The 26,827-nt window shown below is 39.6% G+C and overlaps 1 protein-coding gene across 1 annotated transcript in view; it reads left to right on the forward strand.

Moving 5' to 3' along the window:
* RANBP17 (RAN binding protein 17) overlaps positions 1-26,827 on the forward strand; it is a gene marked incomplete at its 5' end in the record, with an annotated part of 154,606 nt that overhangs the window by 80,630 nt on the left and 47,149 nt on the right. The window contains 5 exons of the mRNA XM_084268704.1: positions 4,970-5,077; positions 9,733-9,790; positions 9,878-9,986; positions 15,539-15,642; positions 21,842-21,930. Of these exons, the coding sequence (XP_084124830.1) occupies positions 4,970-5,077; positions 9,733-9,790; positions 9,878-9,986; positions 15,539-15,642; positions 21,842-21,930 (468 nt within the window). The remainder of the gene's footprint in view (positions 1-4,969; positions 5,078-9,732; positions 9,791-9,877; positions 9,987-15,538; positions 15,643-21,841; positions 21,931-26,827) is intronic.

Here is a 26,827-nt window from a genome sequence, read left to right on the forward strand (position 1 = left end):
GTATGAAGTAGATATTCTTCAACGTACAGAAATATTTTGAGATTTGTCAATGTAATAGGTGTCCTTCTGACCTTCTGACTGCAGTTTAAAGTACTACTGTCCCATCAGATCCTAGACCTTTTATCACCTTTCCATTGGAAGTTAATGAATGTGGCTTTTACTGAATTCCTGTTAAACCGTTTCTGAAGGGATGGAGTTTTATGTAGTTGGAACGTCCATTAACGGGTGTATTTTCATCACAGTCTTACCAGACATTTTATTGGACTGTTCTTTTAGCATCCACTGTCGTTGCTAGCTTTCACCATGCCTTCATCAGAGGTATGTGTGGAAGAGGAAAGGCCAACTGAAAAGATACCTAATCTCAAAATGCGTTTTTCTAGTATGTGTGGTACCGTGAGTCTTCTCAGCTGTGTTCAGCATCATAACAACAGTAGAGTAGGTTCAAGGAGGGGTACGCTGGGAGGAGTTACATGAGGCTGAAGACAGGCAGGAGGGGGCAATAGGATTTTGAAGGCGCTAATAGCGTTGCAATGTATGGCAAGGTTCTGGAGAAGGAGTAAGACTTAAGGTCCCAGCCTGTCTCCTGAGACTTTCTTCTGCTTAGCCATGTTGCCCTAGTTTCAAAGGCACAGAGCGTTCCTTCACCTCTATGGAGTTCTCTATCTTGTCACTCCTTTCGCAACTTACCTTTTGCAGCTGCTACTTTGTCATCCTCTGAAAGGAGGGTGGAGGAGGGTGGATGGATGGATGGATGGATGGATGGATGGATGGATGGATGGATGGATGGATGGATGGATTCATTCATTCATTCATTCATTCATTCATTCATTCATTCTTTGGGCACTTACAAATGGCCTGTAAGCAATACTTGGGCACCTTGGCATACAATGGTAGATGGAGAAGGTACCTACCACCTGTGAGACCAGGTGGATTTTCTCTCTTCATGCCGTGTACACTCACTCTTCAGTGCCGACTGAAGTATATACTTCACCCTTTTCTGTGCTGTCCAGGCTTTGCTTTGCATTTCTACCTTGTATCCCTGATTCTGCCACCTCCTTTCAAATTTCTCTTTCAAGTCACACTGGACGTTTTTCAGTGCACAGTCTGGGCATTCCCAAGCTCCAGAGGTGCCATTTCCATCCACTGCCGCCCTGAGAACTGCTGCATCGTGTGTGAAGGGCTGTCCCTTGCTGTGCGCTACACAGAGCATGTAAGAGCAGTGTGATACAGTCCGTGTGTCTGAAGAGGTCTGACTTGCTCCTTTAAACTGAGGATAAAAAGCTAAGGGCAGCAGAATGGGCTTTCCTGGGGGGAAAAAAAGGTGATGAAATGGATTTAAGAGGCTGGAGGTGGCTATGTTTGCATCAGTTCTCTCCCTGCCCAAATGCTTGTAATAACTTGATTCATGCAAAGCATTTTGATTATTCTGTGCATGAGATGGTAGCCCTTTTTCCAGAGAACTGTAAATTAGTGTGTACAGTCACAATTGAACTTGTGCTTCTGCATTTCAGGTTAAAAACACAAAGCCTCTGAAAACGATGCTTTGAAGTCACTGTATTAAAGGAAGAGCTGTTTGGTGTGCTGATGGAGCTGCGTTAGTAATCGGTCGTGGTGACAGACAAAGTCTCTGCAAGCTGGAGGGTTCGGGGGTTGAGGAGCTGGGAAACTGCTTTGGTGCAGCTTTCAGAAGCTACAGTTTTATCCTTGTCTCCTTGCTAAAGGCAATCTAGATGCAGACATCTGAAAGTACTGGATTCTTAATTCGGTTTCTTTTACTCTTTTTAAGCTCTCCTGGCTTTTTGACGTGGGCCAGTGTTGGTGCTGCTCTTGTGGTTTTGTGTGTGAGGGTAGTTCGGTGGTTTGGTACTGGTGTTTTAAATACCAAAATTGGCAATATTTGCCATTCTTTATTTCCACTTTTTTGTACTTGCCTTTAGAATGCATTCAGTGCTCATCTGCTCATCATGTTTTGGTGAATTTGGCATCGGTGCAGCTTTTGATGAAGCTCTTATTTTCCGTGACTCATCTGAAACTTTATGATTGGTTCCTCTGACTCTGTTTCATTTAGTTCATCTTTTAAATCAATAAGCCACTTGAGAGAGAGGCAAAGACGCTAGCACTTGGATTTAAGTGCTGTCTTGCCATGGTTTCTCCGAGAGCTGTAAATTTTTCTCCTCTTTCATTCCATGACTTCTCTTCCTTACATAGTGGAAAACTGCTTTTTATATTTTGAGATTACTCTCTAGATCTTTACAGATTTTCTCAGATGCTTATAATGTTTTGTATATGCTTCTTAAAATACTACATTTTATGTGTCTTTCAGCTTGCTTGTTATTGATAAAGCAGAAACAGGAATGGGAGTTGATACAATTATAATTGAAATTTTTCAGCCTTTGTTCCTGCATGAGTATTTTCTAGCCTTTAGATAATTATTCCAGCTTTCAGCACCCAAACACAACCATGGACTGAAAGGACAGTTGTATACAAAACACCTGGAATTTTGGCTTGAGAGTCTTTCTTACACTGTTTTAATTTTCTCTTCAAGCTGTCACCGTGACTTCTTGTTTTTCTTCAAATGTCTTGCACCCCGCCAGTGGAGGACAAAAGATTTTGCTCTTTTGCAAAACAGCCCTTTTATGATTTTGATATTGATGTCAAATCTGGGTAGTGCAAATTCATTTTTATTGCTTCGTATGGTATATACTTGTTAAGGATTTAGTGCAACTATAAACATCTCCAGGACTCCCCATAGTAGGGATAAACTGTGAATTATGGACTTGCTAGGACGGGCTATTTCTTTAAGGCAATCTGAACCTCTGTAGCTCTTCATAGAGATTTTATAAAGTAAATCAATGTTTGTTTGTAAATCTAAATTGAGGAATACTGCTTTGGTAATTGCATTGTTATTTGCTTTTTCCTGAGCAAATAACACTGAACAGTTAGATGCTTTAAACTGCGTTAGTGAGTTTATAACTTCCTGAAAAAGAGATTTCGTTTATGTGGTGTAGCACATCCCTTAGCCTGTGAATATGTAAAAGCAATAATGCTGATTTTTAAGGCATTTAACATCTCTTCTTCAAGTTCTCTATTCCCAAAATTGAAATCCTATTGCCTCGTGGCATAAGTAGCTGGTACTGATTAAACCTCTTACATCGCTGTCTTTCATCATTGACAGCTTAAAGTCAGAATCACTATGCATATTCTACAGACAGGGAAACTGAGGCATATAAATCTGAAATGCCCTATTCTTGATCCCCTGGAAGTTTGAGATACAGCCCTGCCATGGTCAGCAATAGGTTGTGGGACTTCTGAGCCGGGACATTGTGCTGCTTTTATACTTGAGTGGGCTGTTTCAGAAGGCTGCAGTGCTCTGATTTTTTATATCTCTGGATGAATCCAATACCAGAAACTCCGCTGGGAATCTGTTGGGCAGCATTATCTCCTTGTGTGGAGGGAGGGGCCATTCAACACTTCTGGGGTTTTGAGCAATGGAGGGTGACAGTGGAAGGCCCCAAAGAGTAGGGCACAGTACTGGACTTCCAAAAGAGAAACTAAGAGGAAGCAAATTGTTACAGGCCAATCAACTGAACTTGGATTCTCAAAGGAACACTAGGAAAAGTTACTAGTAGCCGTTGTATAATTAGGTGATAAATGCATTTGGGCTACTTAGGGGAGGGAGGGCTCTTCTTGGGGTCACTGGCTGGAATTTACAATAGAAAGTACCAGAAGTTCAGACTTCAGTAAGACTGTTGACACTGGCCTACCAGGCGTGCCCCCTAGAAAGCGAGGCACTGACAGGCTGCAAGGTCAGTGACCCCTAACTTGATGGTGTGATCGGTCACTTTTTGAAAAAAAAAAATGTTCCTCCACACAAGTCTGTCAGACACTGGCACAGGCTGCCCACCATCACCAGAGGCATTTAAAACACCCATAAAAGTGGTGCTCAGGGGCAGTGGTGGGGTAACAGTTGGACTTTATGATCCTAAAGGTTTTTCCAACCTAGACAATTCCATGATTCCACTTTTCTGGCTTCAATTTACCCCTTTCATCTGCAGGCTAATGCCGCTTCTTCACCTCCTAATCCATCTAGTAGGTGAACACAACAGATTCCATCTCAAGTCACTTAGGTGTGTTTGCACTGACCTGCACGCAGCCCAGGAGCAGCTGTAGAGGGTCCCTGTGCTCCGAGGCTCCCAGCCCCTAGAAGGTGGTAGAGCAACATTAGCTGCATGATTTCAGCTAACTATAAGGGTTTGATGTCAAGGCTGGTAAGTTGTTTTATGTGGTGTTCCGCAGGGATTGATAATAGGTCTTGTGTTATCCTATATCATAATTTATGCATTGGTTCATTATACGGAATGTTCTTCCTGACTGCCTGTGTCTGAGAGGGGTTGCAATTAGGGAAACGTAGTATCCCCTCTGTATCTTGTCTTTAGTTAAGTGTTTGGTGCAGGGAAGAGGAAAAACAGAGATTAGTACAAGAACTGTGAGGTAACTTCACTGGGAATCGGGTCTGCCAGTATCTCCGTGAAGCGGCCCTTAGTTTTTCTGTGCCCTGTTTCTCCTAAGGAAATTTTTCCAGGAGATTTATAGCAGTTTGTTTTTATCTTGTGAAGAATTGAGCAGATAAATGCTACAGAAGTTAAGTGGCCAGATACTGTGTTGAAAAGCAAGTAAGATAGATACCAAGTAGGTAGGCTTCAGAAAATTTATTTCATTATGACAGCTGATGGATTTTTTAAAATGAATGAATTTCTTACAGTATTACAGAAATGTTTGAATCCCTTGTTCAGGAAAAGGCACGGCGTGGTTTTATAGCATTTTCTGTCTCGTAAATGGAAAACCCTAAGACATATCACAGAAATATATTCATAGTATAATGTGCTGCTACTCTGAGCTTTTGCACCGTGCCTCTCAAAAAGAGGAAAATGTGTTATAAAATCTCACTCTCTTGCTTTGTTCATTCCAGTGTTACAAATCTTAAATACAGGGGAAGATGCGAGCCTGTGATATCGAGAACTCTTCAGTTTCTAAATGACCTTTCTGTTGGATATCCTTTTAATGTATATGGTATAATGTATTATTTGAAAATAATAAGGTAACTGTTAGTATGAGACATTTGCTGGTTTGTATGTCACATTTTAAACTAATTAGGATATTAAAATTTACTCATTTTAGTTCATCTTTTTCTAGGGATAGTTTTTAAAAGTCTGTCGAGTTCCACTTGCTTCTTCTCAACATATGAGGAATCATATAATTAGTTGTTGACGGTCATCAATCCCCATCCTAATCTACTTGAAGTCAATGCCATTGATGAGCTCAATGGTTCTGCTTTGAGCATGAGTCAACTAAGAGATGAATCATGAGTTAGATTTTACACACAAGGTTCTCCAGAGATTTTATCAGTGCCCAATTTCAAATTCCTCGCTGTGTTTGTGTCATCATTACTACTGATAAAGCAGCCATGACGTGTAGAGTTTTTGTCTGGCCTCGAGTATTTTTGTGAAAGTCCTACCCAGGTCCTGGAAACTAACTTGTTATCACTTGCAAACCTTCTGTAGCGTGTTCCAATATTTACTTTCTTACCAGACATGGAGAAGAATGCTTGCTCTTTCAATTTTCAGTCAGTCAAGCATGATTTTTAAAAAGTAGTGGCTGCTTTTGATGTGACACAATATTCAAAGGCATAAACACCAGGGCTTGTGAAAACACTATAGTGAAATCTTTTGCTATTTTAAAATAACAACTTTTCAGTAATTTTCTAGAGTAGAAGGCACCTGGAATATGGCAATTGGTATAGCTTTATTTCTCCACAGAACTGTAATCATATAAGAAGATTTTTAATGTATTTCCTTGGGTTGAAAGATGAGTGTGTGTATTCACTTACATTCCATGAGTCAGCTTTGTGTAATGAAGATCATACGCTGTGTACTTCTGCATGTTTACTTGAAATACCATTAAGCAGCTAACTTGATATTTTAAATATGCATCTGTTTCTGTTCTCATGGTATCACAGGAGTGGGAATGGAAAAGATTTGGAAGTGAAGCATTACTGAGGGATTTGACAAAAACAGAAGGGGAGACATTTGTTTCATTAATAATATTTATGAAGGGACTAATGAGCTCTCTTCTCTTTTATACCATATACTTACTGGTTCAGTAGGGCTCAAAATACTTTCAAAGCAACCACAAAATTCAATATGGTGCACACCTTACTTAAAGTGCTTGCCTGTTAATTTCTGTGGTGTACTTGCTGAAGACATCAGCCTGGTACTGCTGCTAAAGCCAACAAGGATTTCATGTGTCTTCTGGAGGCTTCTGAAGGCACGGATTCACATGGTAGCTCTCAGAAATGAAGGTCAGTAGAAACTATTGGTGCAAATAATACCTTCCAAGCTGAGATGTCTGCATGGTTGTAGTTTTCAAATTACTTGTATTATATTTGCAGTAAATAAGCTTCCGCTCATGAAATGGATATAATAATATCAGAACCTAGAGAGGATGAAAAAACAGGTATTTAATAACAACCTGAGTTCTCTTGAAAAGAAGAACTGGGATGAAATTATGGTGGGTTTTGCTTTGCAGAAACTTGCTAACTGTTGCGAGAGCCATTTCAGACCCCTGTGCGTAGTCGGGATGTAAAGCAGCACTGCCTCATAAATACACATCTTAAACACCCGTGTGAAAGGTTTAAAGACCATTAAAGAGGGAGATTAACTAAAGACTTAAATACCAAAAATTGATTCAATTGCTTCTCGATGGAAATGCTTCAAACAAAAATTCTGAGAACAGTGGCTTTTCCGCGACGATGGGTGGGGTTGTACAAAGACGGCTTAACGCTGGTTCACTTCACCGTGATGTTGTATTAGTTAAGTTTAAAATTGTGTTCCCTGGCAAACCATAAAAGATTTCAAAAGTATTAGACACCCACTTTTGTGCTGGAATTTAATATGCAACTTTTTATTGGAAAATAATCGTCCTTGTCTGGCAAAATCCACCATGCAATATTTCTGTTAGTAGGCATAATGCAATAAAGACAGGGAGGGCTATTTATCACTACAAATTTTGAGGATTTCAGGATTCTTTTTATTATTTTAATATATTTCTTTGGTATTAAATCAGAAAAATGATAAATTACACCTGTCGAGGCTGTTTTTCCTTTTTCCCAGAAAATGATGTACAACCCAATTTCACTGGTCATTTTGGCTTTTAAAGATATGTATTTTTTTCCTATAAAAAACTCTACCAATAGGGGTTTTTTTAATAATAATACTGAAGTACTTTTTATTTCAGACATATGAAGTAGTTTATAACTACTTCCTGGCATTGCAAACTTTGGCCTTTTCACATTATATTAGGGGGGTTTTAAAAGGCATTAAGTATATATTGCTTTGAAAGAAGTAGTGTATTGTTAAGATGCTGGATCCAGTGGATCAATTTTCAGTATTTGATATAGATTAAATTGTGGCTAGCCTGAAAGGTTAAAATAATAATTTATTTAATTTTAGTACTTTCATGTACGTCAATCAGCTTCTACGCAGTCTCAGGAATTGGCGTTTTTCTTTTTTTAATGTGTACGGTAGTTTTTTACTAAAGGATCATTAAAATTAAAAGCAAATCATAATTCCAGCAACTGTACTATATAATGGGGGGAAAAAAGAAAAACCCTAAGACGTTGTTAACAACAAAGGCAACAAATGACCGGAGCTGGTGTCGTGGTTTACATTACTTTCACAATTATTCCAGGTTTGCATATTTCGAAATATATTAGCCCAATTTGATTTCAAAGCTCAGTTATTTGAATTATAAATCATTATGTCCCTCCTAGCTGATCAGTCGTGAAATATCTTTGAATTCATTTACATAATGGAATATGTTAGTCATTCCTTTATGTCTTTGAAGCCATAGTGCTCCCTTATGCACGTTTAGTTCTTTCTAATAATTAACTTTTCCACTGTATTTTTTTGTAGCAAAATAACTGCACTTTCATTGTTATTTTGTACAATAACTTGGGGTAAAATATTTATAGTCTCTCAAATGATTTAGCCACGTCTCTGTTAGCCTCATATTACAAAAGGCTCTCCCTTGTAATGGGGCGCCGGCAACCACAACCATGTCACTTTGCAATATAAAACCAGGTAGCATGATGTTAAATGTCATAGGCTGACAAAAGAATATCATCTTAAAATTAGATTAGGATGTTTTCCAACAGCAGCTATTAAACCTGTTCTTACTATTTTAACAGTTTTAAAAAATTCAATCCATTTAAAATGAAAAGGGAAATTGTTTATTCCCATGAAAGTAATCAAACTCTTCAATCAGTTATGTGCAGGAATGGCAGTGTTTGGTAAACTAATGAGTCCTGGTTTTATGAAGATCCTTGTAGAACGTACAAACCCACCAGTCATGTCAGTCCTGAAAAAGTGTATTCTTATACATGGCTGTCGCAAAGCCTTCTGTGTCCCCATTGCAGAGATGGAGAACTGAGGCAGTGGAATTTATTTGGCTTGCTGAGACTTATACAGCAATGTCATGTCAAAGGAAGGAGAAGCAAAAGCTGGAAAATCCTGGCCCTTGCTTTGGCCACTCTCTTGCTCCTCATTTGCAAACATCCCTCGTGGCAGTGGTTACCTCTACAAAAGCTCACAAGGATGCCAACATGGCATTTATTGGAATACAGAGTATTACCTCCTCTGCCAAGCCCCAATGTTTGAATTGCCTGCGACAGGGAATTTGTGTGTCCTGATGCTGTTGAAGATGTTTGTCATTCACACAGCTGAGAGAGGTTTCAAGTCATGAAACAAGTCTGAACTGTCTGAACTTTAAGGGCTTCTGTAACGTAGTTTCTGCAAACCCAGCTTTTGATTTCATACAATTTCTCATGCTTTATTTATTACATTTCATCAGGTATTACCGCTTAGCAAAGTCACGCTAGAATATGGGATCTGTAGAGCATAGGCAGTTCAGGAAATACATTGCAGCGTGCAGCTCCTGGGAGCCTTTGCAGGTGCACACAGACTGGAGCTTATCCTGCTGGGCCAGGGCCAGGAGCTTTAGCTACAGTGCTGAAGAAACGGGGTTCCTGTGGAATCATCCACAGATACATCCAAAATTCCCAGCAGGAACACCTTGTTATGGACTTCACTCTGGCTCTGGGACTTCGTATGTTCTTCAGAGATTTCCATTCCATTCTCACACTTCTGAAATACTGTGGTTAGGTATGAGCTGCAGTTTTACTGGTTGTAACTGCACCAAATTAAATGTGATTTTTGACGGGTCTGGAAGATCACCTCTGTGATTTTGAGGCCATTACTTCAGAGCTGCTTAGGGCTGCTGCCAGTCCCATGGCCAAGTGCCAGTCGTCTCCAGCACAGGCAGTGGCAAAACCACTTCTTTTCCTTTTCACACACTGATATTGTGGGTTTATCTGGGGAAAACCCAGCACCATTTATTATCAGAAACTCTCCGTTTAATTATAAAAGTCATTTAGTTCATTCATCTCTTTTGTGACTAGAATATATGCCATGAAAAGTAATTGCTTTAATCAATAATAGATTTTAGTCTTTAATGTTCTAAAGAGTATCTCCATGACGTGTATTTCTAGGTGAAAATCAGACTCTTTTTTAACATATATTTGTTGTTCTTTCAGTTTGGAATTTTTTAATATTCTTTTTTTAACTAAAAATTCCTGGAAGTCCATACTGATCTTCCCTTAACACCTGCTACTTATAGTCTCCTGAAAAGGCTTGTGAAAATAGAGGCCGTGAAATTCATGCTTCAGAATCACACAGTAAGTTTCCTTACTGAGTCATGAAATGTTGCGTGTGTTGTAAATTCTGTAGAGAACTAAACTCTTTTTGTATGTTTTTTTCTACAGAGTAAGCACTTCCCTTTCTTGGGTGTCAGTGATAATTACAGCCTCAGTGACCTGAGGTGCCGGACAGTGTTCTACACCGCTCTCACTCGTCTTCTCATGGTAGATTTAGGTAAGGTTCTCTTCCAGCTCCCTGAGACACCTTGCTGCCTTGTGTAATGCTGTCAGTGTTTACAGTTATTAAACCAGTCAAGCAAATCAAGCAGCAGTTTAATTGTATGGTAAATATGTTTTAGTTGGTATTTAAATCACTGCCTGTCAACTTTTGAGATTTATGGCATTAAGCAATGGCTCTGTATTTGTTTGCTGCCTTCTGTTGGAGAAATGAACGAGTCATTTTTTGCACAGAAGCAATTCTTGGATTAAATTATGAGGATTTACAACATTACTTCCTTGAGTAAGTGCTCTAAATTTCCAGGTGACATAACAAATATGTCAGAACCTTCCAGCTTTTAGTCCAAGGGCTTTTTTATTTCACTTCTCCATGTAAGTTCCCAGTGTACAAGACTACACAAATTTTAATAAAAACATTAACAAGAGCTCTGCAGCTCAGCTGGAAATACTTAAAACATGCACTTGGGATTAGCTCTTGAGTTGCCATTTGGAAGTTAGGGAGGTTAGGCACATGTAAAACTTAGGGCATGCTGGAATGAGATGTGATACAGGACTTGGTCCCTTTGAATCCAGGCACTGTCCTTGGCTGTTGGAGTAAAACACAGAAATCTGCGTGATTAGCTCTCCATGGTCTCACTTGGGAATTCTGGGCTTGTCAAAATGAACACTGTGACAAGTGATATGTTAAAGAAGCGGATGGTGAAGCACGCAGCACATCTCAAGTCGCTGCTGTTCTGATTAAAGGTCCTGTCAGAGTTGTGGGCTTATGTCTGCTGAGGACCAGCCTTTCAGGCTGCTTTCCTGAGGACAGATGCCTGTTGCTGTTCCAAGGGGGCCTCTCACGAGGGCCTCCAAAAAACAAGGTGGCGTGTCTTCTGTTGCTCATTTCCAGACAAGTCTTAACAAGGTAACGTGTGCAGAAGAGTTTGACACCGACAGTCATAAGCCAGCCATGGCTGTTAGTCCCCTTGCTGGTCATGGATGCCTGCACAGTGCTGGAAACAGTTAACTTCGAGGTGAGACCAACCACTTCTGCCAGCTTAAAGAAAGGCAGCTGTGAGTTGGACCCGCTTTTACTCGCGGTTAAACTGCTTTCTGTACTGGCTGAGGAACATCTAATATGAACTGGGTTACATGTGCAGTCTGAGTAACATTCTTTACAGGGGGTAAAAAAAAATGGATTTGTAAAAAACAAGATCATGGGTGTTAAAAATTACATCTCAAAGTAGAGGTGGTGTAATAGATGTCAGACAAAATGTAGGGATTTATGGCTGGCTACAAGCTGGTAGCGGTCGTTGGGTCTCTGCTGGGATTCCCTTGGGTCACTGGTCCTACAAGATCTGAAATGATTGGGAATAGCTGGAGAAGGCACGCATCAGTCTTTTGGCTGTTGTCCTTTGTGTTCCTACTGGAAGAAATTTGTTTGGGTGTGACCTGATAGGAACGCACACCTCGAGACACAAGCAGGTATCAGTTGTGGTTTAGGATCCAAATTTAAGAAGGAAGGTGTGTGCAAACTGTGCACACAAACCCTTTTATGGGCTTGTCCCAGTGCTGCGTGGCAGTGTTCTTACCTTCCAGTCAAAAGACACTTCCAAACTGTGCAGGCTTGTGTTTTTAGACAAAATGCATTGTACCAGTTGTCTCCTAAGAGCTTTATGTGAAGTCCTTTCATGTGGGTGATAAACCATTTACATGGAAACAAGATTAAGTTGAATTTTTATTGGTGGGGGATTGTTTTAAGTAATTGTTTCATGTAGCAATATTTTTGGAGATGAGTTGAATGCAGCCAATTCAGAATAGTTACAGTTTAAACAATGTGCTGTTGGAGTGATGGCAAAAATTTCATTGTAGGAAAGTGCAATAACATTAATTGGTGTTTGCTTCAAAATGCACTTTGGTTTCTGTTAAATTACTTTAGCTTCATATGAATACAATTAGGTTTTGAATTTGTTATGCGTCCCAAGTTGTACTTTTAAGAATTTTTAGGGCATTTAATATTGTGTCATTTTGTCCAAGATTCTTAGTCCAAGACTTCTAGAGTAAACAGTATTTTTGTGTGAAGTATGGAATACAAGAACATCAGTAAAAGTTAAGTTTAAATAAAAGGTTTTGCTAAGATTAATAAATTCTACTCACCTTTTCTTGTGTACCACCAATAGGGATAGATCTGAGCTGTAGAAAATACCTTTGGGAGTTATTCAGCATCATGTGGTGGTATCCTGTACCTGCAGGTACAGGTAGTCCAAGCAAGGCATGTTCAAACACTACTGCTGTCAGCCACACACAGATCTACTATAACTTCCAAGGGAGGCAGCTCTTTTCTTTCAGAAGACACATTGAGGATGTGTATGTGCAGTTTGAATTCTAAAAAATGAAGGTTTTTACCATGGTAGATTTGTTGAGGACAGCTTCATCCTTCCCTTATTAATACTCTTCTTGGGGTGTGAATGTGATTTGTACAGGAATGCAAAAGAAATGTGTAGGGAGTGATTTGTGTTGCTTTTATAAAAGTTGCAAAATTTGATTAGTAAGGCAATGCTACACAAGCTCCTAACTGCCTTGGCTGAAATTTAAACCAAAGTAGCATGCAAAATTTCCCCTTTCCCCCTTACCAGAGCTAGCTGGTCTGTCATTAAGTTGTTGCTCTCAATCAACACTGGACTTTCTGGTAGCTCTTTTCTCAACATTTTTAACAACGTATGTTTGAGATTCTGCCTTCAGGAAGGGTTCATGTTGAATGGGGATGTGTGCATATCATCTCCATGGGGATTGTCTTCTAATGATATGAAGCCCTGTAGTTGAGAGGGAGTGTTACTCTTGTTCTGTTACTCTCTGTTACTCTCTGTTCTCTGTTCAACTCATTACATGGCAGTTGAGCGCTGATCCTGCATAGAGCAGCATCCAAGTGACTTCTGTTAGTCTGTGTGCTGGCATGGGACACCAGCGTGGGACTCTCTTTCTGAGATTGATCTCTTTCTGATTGGTCTTCATTTATTACATTTTTTTTACTCTGAGAAAAATCTGGTAAGCCATTAGAAAGAGAAAAGTATCGGTCTATGCAATGTGTGTAGAAATAGTTGATTTCTGAAGAGGGTAAGAGGAAGCTGATGCTGGTTGAACAGAGATGGGGAGAACAGAAACTAATACTGTATCGAAACTGCTCGAGGAGCTGGAGTTGGCAAAGGAAGGGGATGAAAACAAAGAACTAGATGGATAGTCCAGGGTAACTGTGAGTAATTGGAAGAGGACACAAGGATCCATAAAAGACAAATTAAAAGACCAACTCTGGTTGACAGGAGCAGAGGGAAGATGGCAGAGGCTCCTATTCCTGCCAGCAGTGGTTTGAACTGTAGCATGTAACATCTCAGGCGGTTCGGTTCTGTTGGAAGTGCAGGACACAGCTCACAGACTGCATCAGGTCTTGGCTAGTTGAAGAAAGTTCTTGAGTATCGATGGTTATTTGAAGGCTCCATAGCTGTGGCTGGCAAGTGCAGCAGCAGTAAGTCATTGACCACATTTCCTTTGCTTTTAAAAAAGTCTGGAAAATGGAGCATAGAGTCCTGTATTAGAGGGAGGCCGTTGAGGTCACAAAGCCAAGTGCTCAGAATTGAGGAAATGTGATTGGAATTGCCTCTCCAACTTCCCCCCCTTGTAAATATTTCCATTGTTAGGAGGCAGTTCTGATTGCAGGAGCACAATTATTTCTCTCCAAGGGTATTCTTTCAGTTCAGAAGATGTGTCATGACCTCCTAACTTAAGGAGAAGTTAATGAGTATTTTGATTATTTTGTTTGTTTGTTTGTTTTTTCTGTGCTGTCATCTGGATTTATGTTAGTCCACCCTTTGCTTTCTGTTGTGACTTTTTTCTTCCTGGCCTTTTTTTACTTTTTGACCTTTTTTGTCCTTCTTACTGTTGTACTGGGGTGAGCATTGTGGTCTTTGCAGTGACGAAGGCCAATGGCATTGTGGCCTATTTCAAGACTAGTGTAACAAGTAGGAGTAGGGAGTGATGGTTCTGTTGTGCTTAGCTCTGGTGAGTACCTTGAGTACTGAGTCCAGTTTTGGGCCACTCACTACAGGGAGGATGTTGAGATGCTGGAGTGCATCTAGAGAAAGACAGTGAAGATTGTGAAGGGTCTGGAGCACAAGTCCTGTGAGCAGCGGCTGAGGGAGTTGAGGCTTTTTAGTCTTGAGAAAAGGAGGCTGAGGGGAGACCTTATTGCTCTCTACAAGTACCTGCAAGGTGGTTGCAGAGATGTCAGGATTTGTCTCTTCTGTTGGGTGGCAAGCAATGGGACAAGAGGAAATGGCTTGAAATTGCACCGGGGAAGATTTAGGTGAGAGATCAGGAAGAATTTCTGTACCAAAGGGGCTGTCAGGCATTGGCACAGGCTGCCCAGGGAGGTGGTGGAGTCACCATCCCTGGAGGGATTTAAAAGGCGTGTAGATGAAGTGCTTGAGGACATGATCTAGACATGGGCTAGTCAGGGTCAGGCTGTGGTTGGACTCAGTGATCTTAGGGGTCTCTTCCACCCCAGGTGATTCCTTGATTCTATCCCAAGGTTAAGAGGCTGGAATTAGGCCCATTTTACAGATGAGAATGTGAAGTGTAGAAATTAAGCTGTAACGCTTACACTAACATTGCACAACCAGCTTGATACCTGAAAGAGTCCTCCTAACTTTGATTGCAACATAGTTTGCCAGATTTTGCCAATGAAGAGAGAAAAGAGTGAAACCTTATAGCAAAGAGCTCTAAAAAACATAAATTAAATTCCTACTCTGAATGACTTTCTGGGGAAATCCACGTGAGAGAGGCAAGCTGCCCTCATTGAGGGCCTGAAGTAGAGTGACTACCAATCCTCATGCAAATTGCCATTTCTAAACAGTTGTTTATGGTCACTTGTTCAGCATCATGAAAAACAAAACTGATCCACCTAACCAAGACAATCCCTTTTTCCGCCACATCTTGTTTCTTTTACTCCCAGTTTCCACCTGCTGAAAGAAATGAGGCAATAGCATCACACAAATAACCCAAACACAGTCCAGGTTAATTTCCATGGCAGCTTCGTTCCCTATACTAAATAGGTAGGAGGTAGGAAAAAAAAATAGCATGTGGTCATAAAAGGTTGTGATTTAAACATCATACTACAAAGTGCACATGTGCAGGGGGCTGATTTATTGTTCAGTTTTAAATGTAACATTTCCTAACTGTTGAGTCTTGACTGACTGAGGTGAATATTCTTCCAGGGAACTGAACAAATGCTGTCAGGTTAGCAGAGAAAGCAGAAATATGCAAAGGAGAATGCTGTGAAATGCAGATACACATCAGCCTCACATACAAGTGGTTTGTGATCAACAATTTGTTGTCTTTGCTTATAGCTCAGTAAAAATGTGTCAGACCTCGGGTTTTTCTTCCTGTAGGTCCTGTGAAAGTTCCCATGATGTCAGTGAAATTTTTCTATACAAGCCTACGCTCCTGACCCTTCGGAAGAGCAGTGTGAATGGGATGTGATGCTTTGCTGGTTTGGTTTGGTTTCTTTTCCTGTAGGTGAAGACGAGGATGAATTTGAGAATTTCATGCTCCCTCTCACCGTTTCGTTTGAAAGTGTCACTCGGATATTCAACAGCAGCTTTGAACAAGAAGAAGCCAAGGTAGGTTTATTTCAGTTACAGGGAAAGAAATTATTGATGGGGAAAACTAATAGTAAAGCCAGTGTTTAGCAACGAGCTTGTCATCTCTTCTGGCTGCCTCTTGGCAGCTATACCTGTATAATTGCATTTGTACCTGTATATGTCTGTGTAATTAGGGACGTAGAGAGCGGAGATGGAAAGGCTGTGAATGACTATCCTGAATAAACTCTGCACAGAAATTTTACAGAGGCCTTGGGCTTTTTCAGGGCTTTGTGGATCAAGTGACCCCGTCTGATCCCCATCTATAATCAAAGGGATGAATTTGTCTTCAGTGATAGTTTATGTGTTTGGGGTGTAATATTCCCCTTTGCTGTGTGAGTATCTTGTTTGTGTGTATTAACATATTTATTTGGGGGTATGAGGAGACATATTGTAGCACACTTGATAAAACACTGCTGCTTTAAAGTATTTTTTCAAACAGGAATTTATTATATAAATCAAGACTTTATTAAATGGCTAGGCATATATGTATAAATAGGAACTGGTCTTGAAGTATTGCACCCTTAAACTGAACAAAGTGATTAGGATAACTGATAGCTAAATAAGGTTTTTATGTGCCTGTGGGAGCCATATTAGGATTGATTTGACAAGTCAGTTCAGCTGTGGCAACAGTCATAATATCTAACACAACATTATGTTTTATTAGTAAAATCCTTAAGTGTAGCAAGCTGTTTGTGTCAAAACAAGAGTATATTTTAGGGAAGGAAAAGACTTGCTAGATACAAGCTGCATCATCAGGAATGATAATATATTAGAGCAGGATTGTGTTAGAGATCCCCTTCTCCCGTCACTGAAGGCGGCGTTAACAATGCGTGCTGGAGCGCTCGCTTCAGCTACACGGGGTCATGTGGAAGAACCCCGAACAGTAATCTTTAAGTAGCTGGTTTAAAACACGCTGGACATTTAAATACTGCATCGTTGTATTTTACTTGCTTCCTTTTGTAAGAAAACAGATAGGCAGAAATAGTTAGTAATTAATTTGCCTGCAGTACTTGAGTGACGATACCCGAAGATGCAGAGTTCACAGTAATCGTTTGAATTAAGCTATTTATTTTTTTTAAATATTACTTCAGGTCAGTTCAACAGTTACTTAATTCCTCTTTCCTCATTTATTGTTGCTTTGTGTATTTAATTTTAATAACTTTCCATGTATTAAAGAGACGCAGATCATCTGTCTTGGATTAACCTCTTACATTTTCAACTTACAAACCCTAAAAATCAGAACAAAGAGGTCACCCAAGAGCACTGCTCTTTCTGTAGGAAACTCTGTTGGTCTCACATGAGGATTAGTTTTATTAAAATAATTTTGGCGTTGTCCTGTCCAGTTTGGTAGAGACCAGCTCAGTACACTGAGAAATTTTAATGGAGTGCCAGTGATATATTCCTAAACTAGCAAGTTCTTAACGACCCTGGAAAGTGACTGCTTGATTACACTTTAACGGTATTTGCAAATAAAATCACAAGTAATTAAGGGGAAATCTCCAGGCTTTTGAGCAAGTTTGATGCATGATAACTGCCTGATTCAGCTTCATCTAGAGTAATGCTGTGTAGACAAGAGCTACTGAGATCAATAGCAACATAATGATAGTGGCAGAATTAAGTGAGTAACCTGAGAACTGTGTCTTCAAAATGCATGCAGCTGCCACAAGCCAGGGCCACACAGTGCACTCCGTGCTTCCGTCCTAAATGTTCATCAAAAGACGCCCTGCAGGAAAATGGAGTTAGATGCTCTTTATTGCTGATCGTGTCTCTTGCCACATTTATCAGGGAAATTGGATTAGCAGTTGGCAGCTGCAGGTAGACAAGGTTCTGCAGTGATTAAATATGCAGCTTGGCTGCATTTGTTGTGACAGACCTTTAGTAAATTCTACTGTAAGCACCATCTGTCTAATTTGTATAAAGGAAACTTGGTGCTTTAAGCTACTGATAAAGAACTAAATCTGTTGCTTTATCATAAACAAAACTTTTGCTCTAAATTCTCTTAAACATAATTTATTAGGTTAAAGCTATTTTTCTATCACGATGAATAAATAATACATGCAAAAGGGCTTTCAGGTACTTCATTTTGCAAGTACTGAAAACAAAAACAGTTCAGTTCTTCAATAAAATGCTTAGTATTCCCATCCACGGGGAGATGACACTGTTAAAATATCACTATGAAAATGGTCCAGGACTGCCAAATTCATTTAATTTGTGGTTTTTACTAGGACTTTCTAACTGGCTAGGGATTTGTTTTAGGGGTTTTTTTCGTATTTCTGAAATACGCTGTTGAAAAAGAGTCACAACAAGGGAGCTCGCTCTTTTTAAAATACATTTGTAATCATTAAATCTGCATACAAAACATATGTTTAGGTTTCTTTTCCAGGGAGATCAAATATAATTGAAGATGGCTTAAGTAATTATATGCTTTGCTTTCCTTTTTCTGTCTTTTTTCCTCTTTTTTCCCCCCCCCGCTTCCTTCTTCCCATCTATATATATTAATAGGGAAAATGTCCAGTATCGAAACAGTGGCTGATTTTCTCCCAAGAATTTCAAGGTTTCTCTTGACAATACGGTTCAGTAATATATCGACTGGGTAGCTGGAATCTCAGTAGTACTTTGTTTATAAGTCGTGACATCATCAGATTTGCTAGAAATGCGTGGAAAAAAAAAAGGATCTGAGGAAAAAGCTGTTAAATAGCAACATGCTATCTTTAGCTGGTTTGTAGAAACTCCATGCTGTTAAATTATTTAAAATCCTTGATTTTCAGCTTGCACACATTAAAAGTTTTCACACTAAGTGCCAAATGTTGCAAACAGCACTTTAACAGAATGATTTTGCTTTGATCCCTGTAGCAGTTCCTGAATAATTTATCACAGGTTATTGCCTTAATTCTGGAGAGGGATAGAGCAATAAAGGCAGATGAAAACACTCCAGTTGAAACACCTTGGGGCCTGCTCATTCCTCTGACACGGCTCTTTTGTTGGAACTATTTAGAGGTTATTAAGACGTGTCTCCAGAATTAAGAGTATGCTGTAAGGATGAAGACAGCCATCTTAATTCTAAAGACAAAGCGCAATGACCCTTCACCTTTTTTTTCCTTTGTTGTTATTATATAGTAGAATTATGAGGGTAATATTATAGCTGCACCCAGTAGTGCCACTATAGTTAAGGGTCTGTCAGACTTTCCATTACAAGCCCCGGGTTGGGGGGGGTGGTGTGAGTGGCCTCGTCTGTTTTAAATTGCGTTAGTCAGACGCGTGGCACGTGTTGGCAAGTCAGAGGGCTTTTCTGTGAGTATTTGCATCTTCAGCTCCTTTCAGAAAACACCTTGAAAAATCTTCTCCGGGACTTTGCAACAAAATGCTTGAATTGGGCTTCAAAGTTGCGTTCTATTAATTGATCTTCAGTAAACCTCTGACTTGATGTTCAAGGAGGAGTATTTGGAAACTGAAATTTCAACCCAGTTGTTTCATTAGCAAGAAGAGCGATGTATAAGCCCACCTAACACTGACGGGCTCCTCTGCCTTGTATTGACTGTTCTTCGCTCCTCATCTCGCTCGTTCTTCTGTTCCTGCTGGTGGCATTAACTGTCCCTTTGCCCCAGAAATGGCTGGTGCTTGGTTGTGGGTGAAGCAGCAGCTTCATGTGTTCTTCAGATGACTCTGTTAAGTTTCCAAGATCCATTGAATCCCACGGGATGCCTGACGAAAAGTAGATGTATAAGTACATAACATTCTTTGTTGTTAATAAGTTTTAGGCACCTAAATGCTATTTGAAAACACATACTGGACTAAAACTGGGCTGTCTTGGGATTTTAGGGGGGTTGGGGGCAGGTTTCATACTAAATATTGCTTAAGCAAACCTGGAATCTAGGGTGATTTTTGCTTCTATTAGACTTTAAACGAAATTTTACAGGTGACTTAAATGGATCAGGATTTATCTCAGGATTCTGTAGGCTATTATGTAGGCTCTTTGAATGTTGCCAACTGTAGACAGCGCTAGGTTATAAAGTTGAGTTCCAGTGGATCAAACCTAAACCAGGCTTTGCTGGGATTTTACAGGACAGGAATATAACAGTGCCTTGTAGATTGGGGGAATTCATTAACAACAGTGTGGTTAATGGTATGGGCTTTTTAATGACAATACCTGAATTTAATGACTAGAAAACCAAGAAATGTAGTTTATGTAGTAGCAATTCTCCTTTCTTTAGACTGAAAGGTCAAATGGCGTCTGAACTCACCTGGTGTTTGTGTAGGTTCCTGGAAATCCGGGCCCACAGTTTGAAGAAAGTTGCACCTCTACTTTTATTAATAGCTTTTAAAGTCTCACAACTGAACTGTTCTTCAAATACATTTGCAAAAGCGTGTTTTCTTACAATCAGGGAGGGGTTTTTGGTAAAGACAGAATAAACATGTTGGAAGAACGTGGGTTTGGCTGGTTGTCTTATTCTAATCCCTGTTCTAGAGACCACGGTGAGATGGGGAGCTCTTTCTCACCGAGCGCATCCTCAGACAAAGGCAAGTTCATGTCTTGCCAGGGGCTGTCGCTTCCCTTCTTCCCTGCTCCAGCCCTTCCTTTGTGCAGCCTTGCTTGTCTCTTCCTTTGTGGCTAGAATGGGCAAAGGAACCAAAATGAAACTGGAAGCTTTCCACTTCCTTGTAAATACTCTGTATCCCTTCAGAAAGAAAGGTGAAGCAGTGCTGCTGAGTTCTTTAAATTCTCTATGTTTTGGCCACCACGTGTGCTGAACCGTTCTTTTCTGTGTGGGCAAGACAGCATGCAAAGTATGAAAATACAGGTGAATATAAAGTTACAATTTTATATTGCATCTTCTCAGTATTGAACACTTCCTCTCTGGTGATTTCAGAGTCCCATTAAAGTTAATGAGAGTTGAGACCTCTCAGCATCTTGCAAGTTCAGGCCGTTTCAGAAAGGAAATGCAAATATTAAAATACACCTAGCAACCTCACCAGTGTTTTGTAGAGAACTCGGGTTACCCCGGGATAAATCCATGAGCCATCCAAGCCGGTCAGACTGATGGGGCTGAGTGTGAAAAGCAGAAATTAGCCCTTGTGCAAGATGATGTTTAGCAGTTTAACAAGGCATCAGCTGTAATTTGCTCTTTATGTGATCAATTAAAATTAATATGTGAATCTTACCATTTGTATTTCTCAACACTGTCAGTATTACAGTGCATGCTGTTGAAAACCCCAATTTTTAAGGAGAGAACTCTGTGCTGGTGGTTTTGCCATGCTTCTCTGATGATTTTTTTTACCAGACTCTGCAGTACTGTGGTCTTTGATTATGGAAAAAAACCCCTACAAATCCCACCTGCAACACAGGGATGAAATTTATTAAAACTTCTTTAATTATCACAAAAGAATGTTTACATTTAGGCAAATTGAAAAGTTTGTTTACATTGTTGAAATATTTTTCATTCACTGGTGTTTCGTATTGATGTCTATTAATTACCCTGAAAACATCCCTTTAGTAGGGGCTAATTATCTATGCATAAAATGTTGTCTGCGCTTGTGCTGGAAGGATTCTGAGCCACACTTCAGTCATTAAAGGGAAGAAAAAATTCATCTCAGAACCGATGCTGACACAGACAGAGATTGGCACGGTCCTCTGTAAAGAAAAAAGTCTCTTTCAGAAGAAACCTGACTTGGAAAATCACTTTTAAAAAACCAAACCCAAACAAAAGATACCTTAAAACAACAGTACAATGAGAATCTCAGTGCAACCTTAATTGTAGCTTGTTATGAGTATCAGTTAGTCTCACACCTCATTCAAAATATTACAGGCTTAAATTAACGTTTTATTGTTATTGTTACTTTAAATATATTAATACAGGAAGCACTTTTAAACTTTAATACACAGTATTTGTATACTATGTTTTAATTTGCATTATTCATTAGGATAGCATACCGAATAATCAAAAGCATTTCCCCAGCCTTTTGGTAGTGTTATCACTATAAAACCTGTGGAAATCTTGTTTGTTAAAAGAATCTTTGTGTTTTAAAAAAAAAAAAAAAGGCAAAAAAAGAAAAAAGATTTGTGTGAGACATTTAAACTAATGAATCAAAATCAGATATGTGGTCATTATTGGCTGATTATTACTCCATCTGCTCTGTGCTAACGTGAAAATCAATTACTGTGTCTCTTTCCCACTGACAGCGTATGTTGATCGGGCTGGCAAGGGATCTTCGAGGGATTGCCTTTGCACTGAACACAAAGACCAGCTACACCATGCTGTTTGACTGGATGTATCCTTATTACACGATGACAATACCAGCTCTGTGCACAGAGGGATACCAGGCCCCTTGCATTAGTTTAATAGTATGGCACAGTGGGGAAGAGGAAACAAAGCTAAATGAACTAATGTGTAATCAGCTAAAATTACAGCACAATGGCAACCACGCAGTTAACTGGGAAGGACCACAGAGAGGTCACTTTTTTGTTGTGTCACACTACTAATCTAGAAAACATACCCAAGTGGGTTTCTTCCTTCCTAAATCCGCAGTGTTTTCATTAAAAAAAAAACCCCAAACCAAAAAAAAAGCCGTGTCTTTAACTCCAAACACAATGTACCTACATTTGGTTTAACATCAAAAGTGCTTAAAAAAATACTATACAAGTGCTATCTGGGGAGATTTCTCTCTCTGGTATGAATCATGTCTTTAATTTAGTCAGTTACTTTCTATTTATGTCAGCTCTATTAATATCGCAACACCTGCAGTCTTCTTGATCCAGAGGAAAACGGACATCTGAAACCAAAATCAAAATCTTCAGACTGTAGCTCTCTCCAGTAAATAATGATAAGGGAACTCTGTTTGCTTTAAATATTATATGCATTTCTATGCCAGCAAATGCAATAATACTCGTGGGTATTTTCTTAATGCTACAGAGAAATGTTTTGTATTTTTATAAATACAGTAGCTGTAATTCTCTCTTCAGGCACACAGTCATATTAGTAACAAACTGCTGAAATAACTGTGAAAATATTTGGTTTATGATCTAGATCTCACAAAGCAATGGAAGTTAATTATGTGTTTGTTTACTTTATGGACAGAAAAAAATAACTTTCAGGTACAATTAGATGTTTTACTAGAAATTGAGCTTTTATTTTTATTTTAAGTAAATAATGAACCCCTGCTGTTTGCTGCGAATCTTCCTGGATAAGAAAGAGGAATGCAACAATACAGAACAGCAACTAGGAAACTAGCCTTTGAGGACTGAAAGGCTGTACAGCAGAGCCTGGTACGATGCGATTGACGTCCCGTGCGGTGGGTAGCAGGGTCCTGCTGACCGGTCACATAAGCCCTGTTTAAGACCTGCACAAGCCTGCGGTGATTCTGTCTGTGTGGAGAAAGTAAGTCTAAAACATAAAGCAGCATAATCTATATTTCTTTTAAAATCAGTGGCAAGCATCCCTTAATTTCAGTTTTAGAGGACTGGAGACCAAAAAACCCACAAAACCAAAACACAAAACCCCTACTGAAGCCAGACTGTGAATTAGCATCTCATTTTCTAGTGGGCACCATTGGGTACATTTAACTTCGTTAGTACTGCTTGTGCTTGTGTTACCCTAAAACTTAATAATAAAATCAGGAAGATGTGTAAAAGCAGAGCAGTGCTGCTTCCATTTCAGATTGGTTTTACTTTGTTTTTCCTGGTGCTGCATGAGTATCGTGCTCTTCTCCTGTGCAGAACTGCACATCTCCAGTTGGAGGAGGAGGGATAACAGAGACTTACCTCCTCTCCAGTTCAATGAAATGCATTCATCCACGGAGGTGTTTTTTAATACATGAATCCAGGATATGTAATCCTCAGGACCCTTTTGTGAATATTTTTTAAATTAATTTTTTCCTTCCAGTTTATGAATTAAGTTTATTTCAAATAAATCCAAACAGCCTCCAACTTTCAGGTTTTGTTAATCAGCATTAGGAATAAAAATAGCTTGAAATGTAGCTTTGTGTGGAATTCAAAGCTCAGGCCTTCTTGGTTTCTTTTCTTTGGCATAGGTTTATATTTGTGTGTGTGTGCCTCTGTCCAGTGGGTTTCATCTCAATTTGGCTGAGTCCAGGTGTCAATCCAAAGCATTATAGTGGCCTAAGCTGCTATTATCCCAACTCTTATTTACTGTATGTAATGACAGAAAGGTAAATGGGAGGAGAAGGGAGAGACAGATGCCAATTTTATCATACAAAATTTAAATATCCTTTGATCAACCTACGAAAGAAGTATGTTAAAATCATCAGAAAATGGTTTTAATAGCACAGAAAAGCTGGTTTTCAAACAGATTTTATTCTTTTATGTTTGAAGCCCGAGTAGTTCAATACTGAAAATGGCAAATACTAAACAGTGGCCAAAATGAATCCGATTTCCTTGCATTTGTTCAGTAAATAAATAATACAGAGAGGCAGGGGATAAAAGGCTTAGCGTTTAACACACCGTAAGATGCTGTTGATTCTGTGCTGAAGGCTGTCAGAATTAGTACTTGTAAATCATTGGTAGAAGAATGTGTTGATAAACTTTTCAAGTGACTGGAGGAAATACCTGAGGTCTAAGCCCCAGCCATAACAAAACAAATCAGGGTGGGTAATCTCTCACCTGAGAGACGCTTCTCTTCTTTCTGATCGCAGGGGTTTAGGATTTAAGTTTTGTCCAGTAGATGGCAAAAACGAGCAGAAATCATTTCTTTTTAAGTCCCTTTGGCCCGGGGAAGGGAGGGAATGGGAGGGGTGGGCTTGGGGGACACCGTTGTATCTTGTATTTTACTGTTCCGATGGAGTTCTTAGCATCATGGTTTGGAGGTGAATCGTCAGGTATGCTGAAGCTGGGCTGGATTGCCAGATAGGGCTGTTTTGTAGCAGGCTTGCTTATACTAATTGAGTTTCTCTAGCAAATCAGGCTCCTTGGAAAAAGGCCAAAGGCTTTTCATAATTGTATTGACAAGAAAATGAATATGATAAATGATGTTCATTCAGCTGAGACAAGATTTATAGTTTTCCTCTGGCAAGGGATGAAGAGAAAATACTTATAATAATAGTAAAATTTGTTTTTAAAGTTGTATTAGGTGATCTCTCGAAAGACTTCATTAAAAATATTTCTAAATATTTTAAGCAGCTTCAGGTGTTAAGTATAGCATCCTCCCAAAGCATCCGGTAACGAAAGATGAAGAAAAACATCACAGAAACAAACAAAACAAAACAACCCCAAACCCTGGATATGAAAGTCATTTATTCTTCCTGAAATATTGATATGTCAAGCTGTCAGTGACGATTCCAGTACCACAGCTTTGGAAAGTTTATTTGCCTTTGGTATTCATAACATGTGGTCTCTGTAATTTGTAGGTCAGTCCTGAATGTGCAGGTGTGGCCTGACAGAACCTGTGTACTGCTTTGGGTAGAACAAACCTGGGTTTTCTGAACAGGGAGGATGCTCCTTACATACTTTATTCCATTATTTACTTCAGGACTGCCTGGATAAGGTGTTGAATGTTTAATCTCTTCCATACGAATATCAGACTGCAGTCTGAGGTCCTGAGTCTCAGAGTCAGATACGTCTGTGGACGTTCAGTTGTGAGTTGAGGGTAACACTCACATCTTGGTTACTTTCATCTAGTGTTTCTCACAGTTAGGTGGTAACCCATAGGCAGTTTTTTTCCCGTGTTCCTCACAGTTGATTCTCAGTATTTAATGACTTCTGTTGTCTGTAAAAGAAGGTTGCAATAAGAAAATGGGTTGCTAGAATTAAACCATTAGGTTGAGTCAGAGTTGCAGTCAGCTAGATGTATATGTGCGAGCACATGAAATGGGCTGCCTGTGTAAAAATATCTGTGTATGGATACAGTGATGCTACGTTTGTAGATGAGTGATCTGCCAGTGAGATGCTTTCTCTGGTGATCATTTAAAGCTTCTCATTGACTTAGTTGGGTGTCTGATCATATGTCACTTCAGATGTGGATCACTAGAACAAGCAAAACAATCTTATCCCCAAAGTACCACAGTTACATATTTATCCAAATTCATACCATGTCTCTTCACAAGGTAAAACCACATGCAGCAATAAGTTGTCCTGTTCAGAATTATTCTGGTTTTGAAGCATAAATTTTAAAGTCTTTATGTTTTCAGGATTTAAGATTAGGTATAAACCTGAAAGAGCCTGACAAACAGCTTCTAGGGATTGAATTTTCCTAATCACAAAAGAAGAGAACACATTTTCTTATGAAACAAGGCTGCCCGATCGGTAATCTGTTTGTAACAGCTGTTAAAGCCACTTCCACTGATTCAAAGCTCAGTATTGGTTTTTGCAGTTTGAATTCCTTTGAGCTTGAACTGACTGGTCAGGTGAAGTCCGTGACTTAGCCAGGTTCCTTAAAGCTTGGGATTAAAAACACTTATAAAGAATATTCTCTTTCAGACCAATTTATTCCATTTTCTTGGATTTACTAAAAAAATAATAAATTGCTGAAGCCTTTCTGTTGAGCCTAGCTTTATAAAACTTGACTGTAGTCTCTGGTCTTTCCTCTTCATTGAATGTGGAGTCAGTGCTTCAGTTTCGGAATTAAGGTGGCTGACTACGTTAGCTATACTTAGGTTTTGGTTGTAGCGTTTGGCTGTTGAGTGAACTCCCTTTGCCATGAAATCTGAAAAGGAAATTGCTTTCTACCCCGCAGAATTCCTCAGTGGCATGGCACTGTGCCCCTCTGTGTACCTGGGGCCATGAGATAAGCAAAGGAAGAGGCATGACTTAGGAGAATTAAAAGCACAATTTGGTTCTAGACGTCACACGACATCTGTGGTGGTCTGAGTATATTGACCATTCTCTGCTGAGAGTGAGCTGGATTGGAAGTCCACCTCAGAGAAAACAGAACAGGCACTAGTGAATTTTTAAAGGTGTGAGATGGCATGGGTCATCTGTGCCCGCTCAGGATACCGTAGGCAAGTAGGATTTGAATTTAAATCTCAGTTTGTTATGGGATAACTCTCCACAGCATAGTTTTAACTGCAGTTTTTCTGATTTAAAATTGGAAAGAACCCCGTAAAGGAAAGAGAAACAAGGTCTAAAAGTGTATTTCACACGTCAGCCTCTTGTGCTCTATGTAGTCGATGCATGCAGTGCCTCAGGCAGCTGGCAGCAAAGGCGCCCAAGGCTTTA

The sequence above is a fragment of the Gallinula chloropus genome (genome assembly GCF_964237585.1).
Source record: "Gallinula chloropus genome assembly, chromosome: 10".
NCBI classification, from domain to species: Eukaryota; Metazoa; Chordata; class Aves; order Gruiformes; family Rallidae; genus Gallinula; species Gallinula chloropus.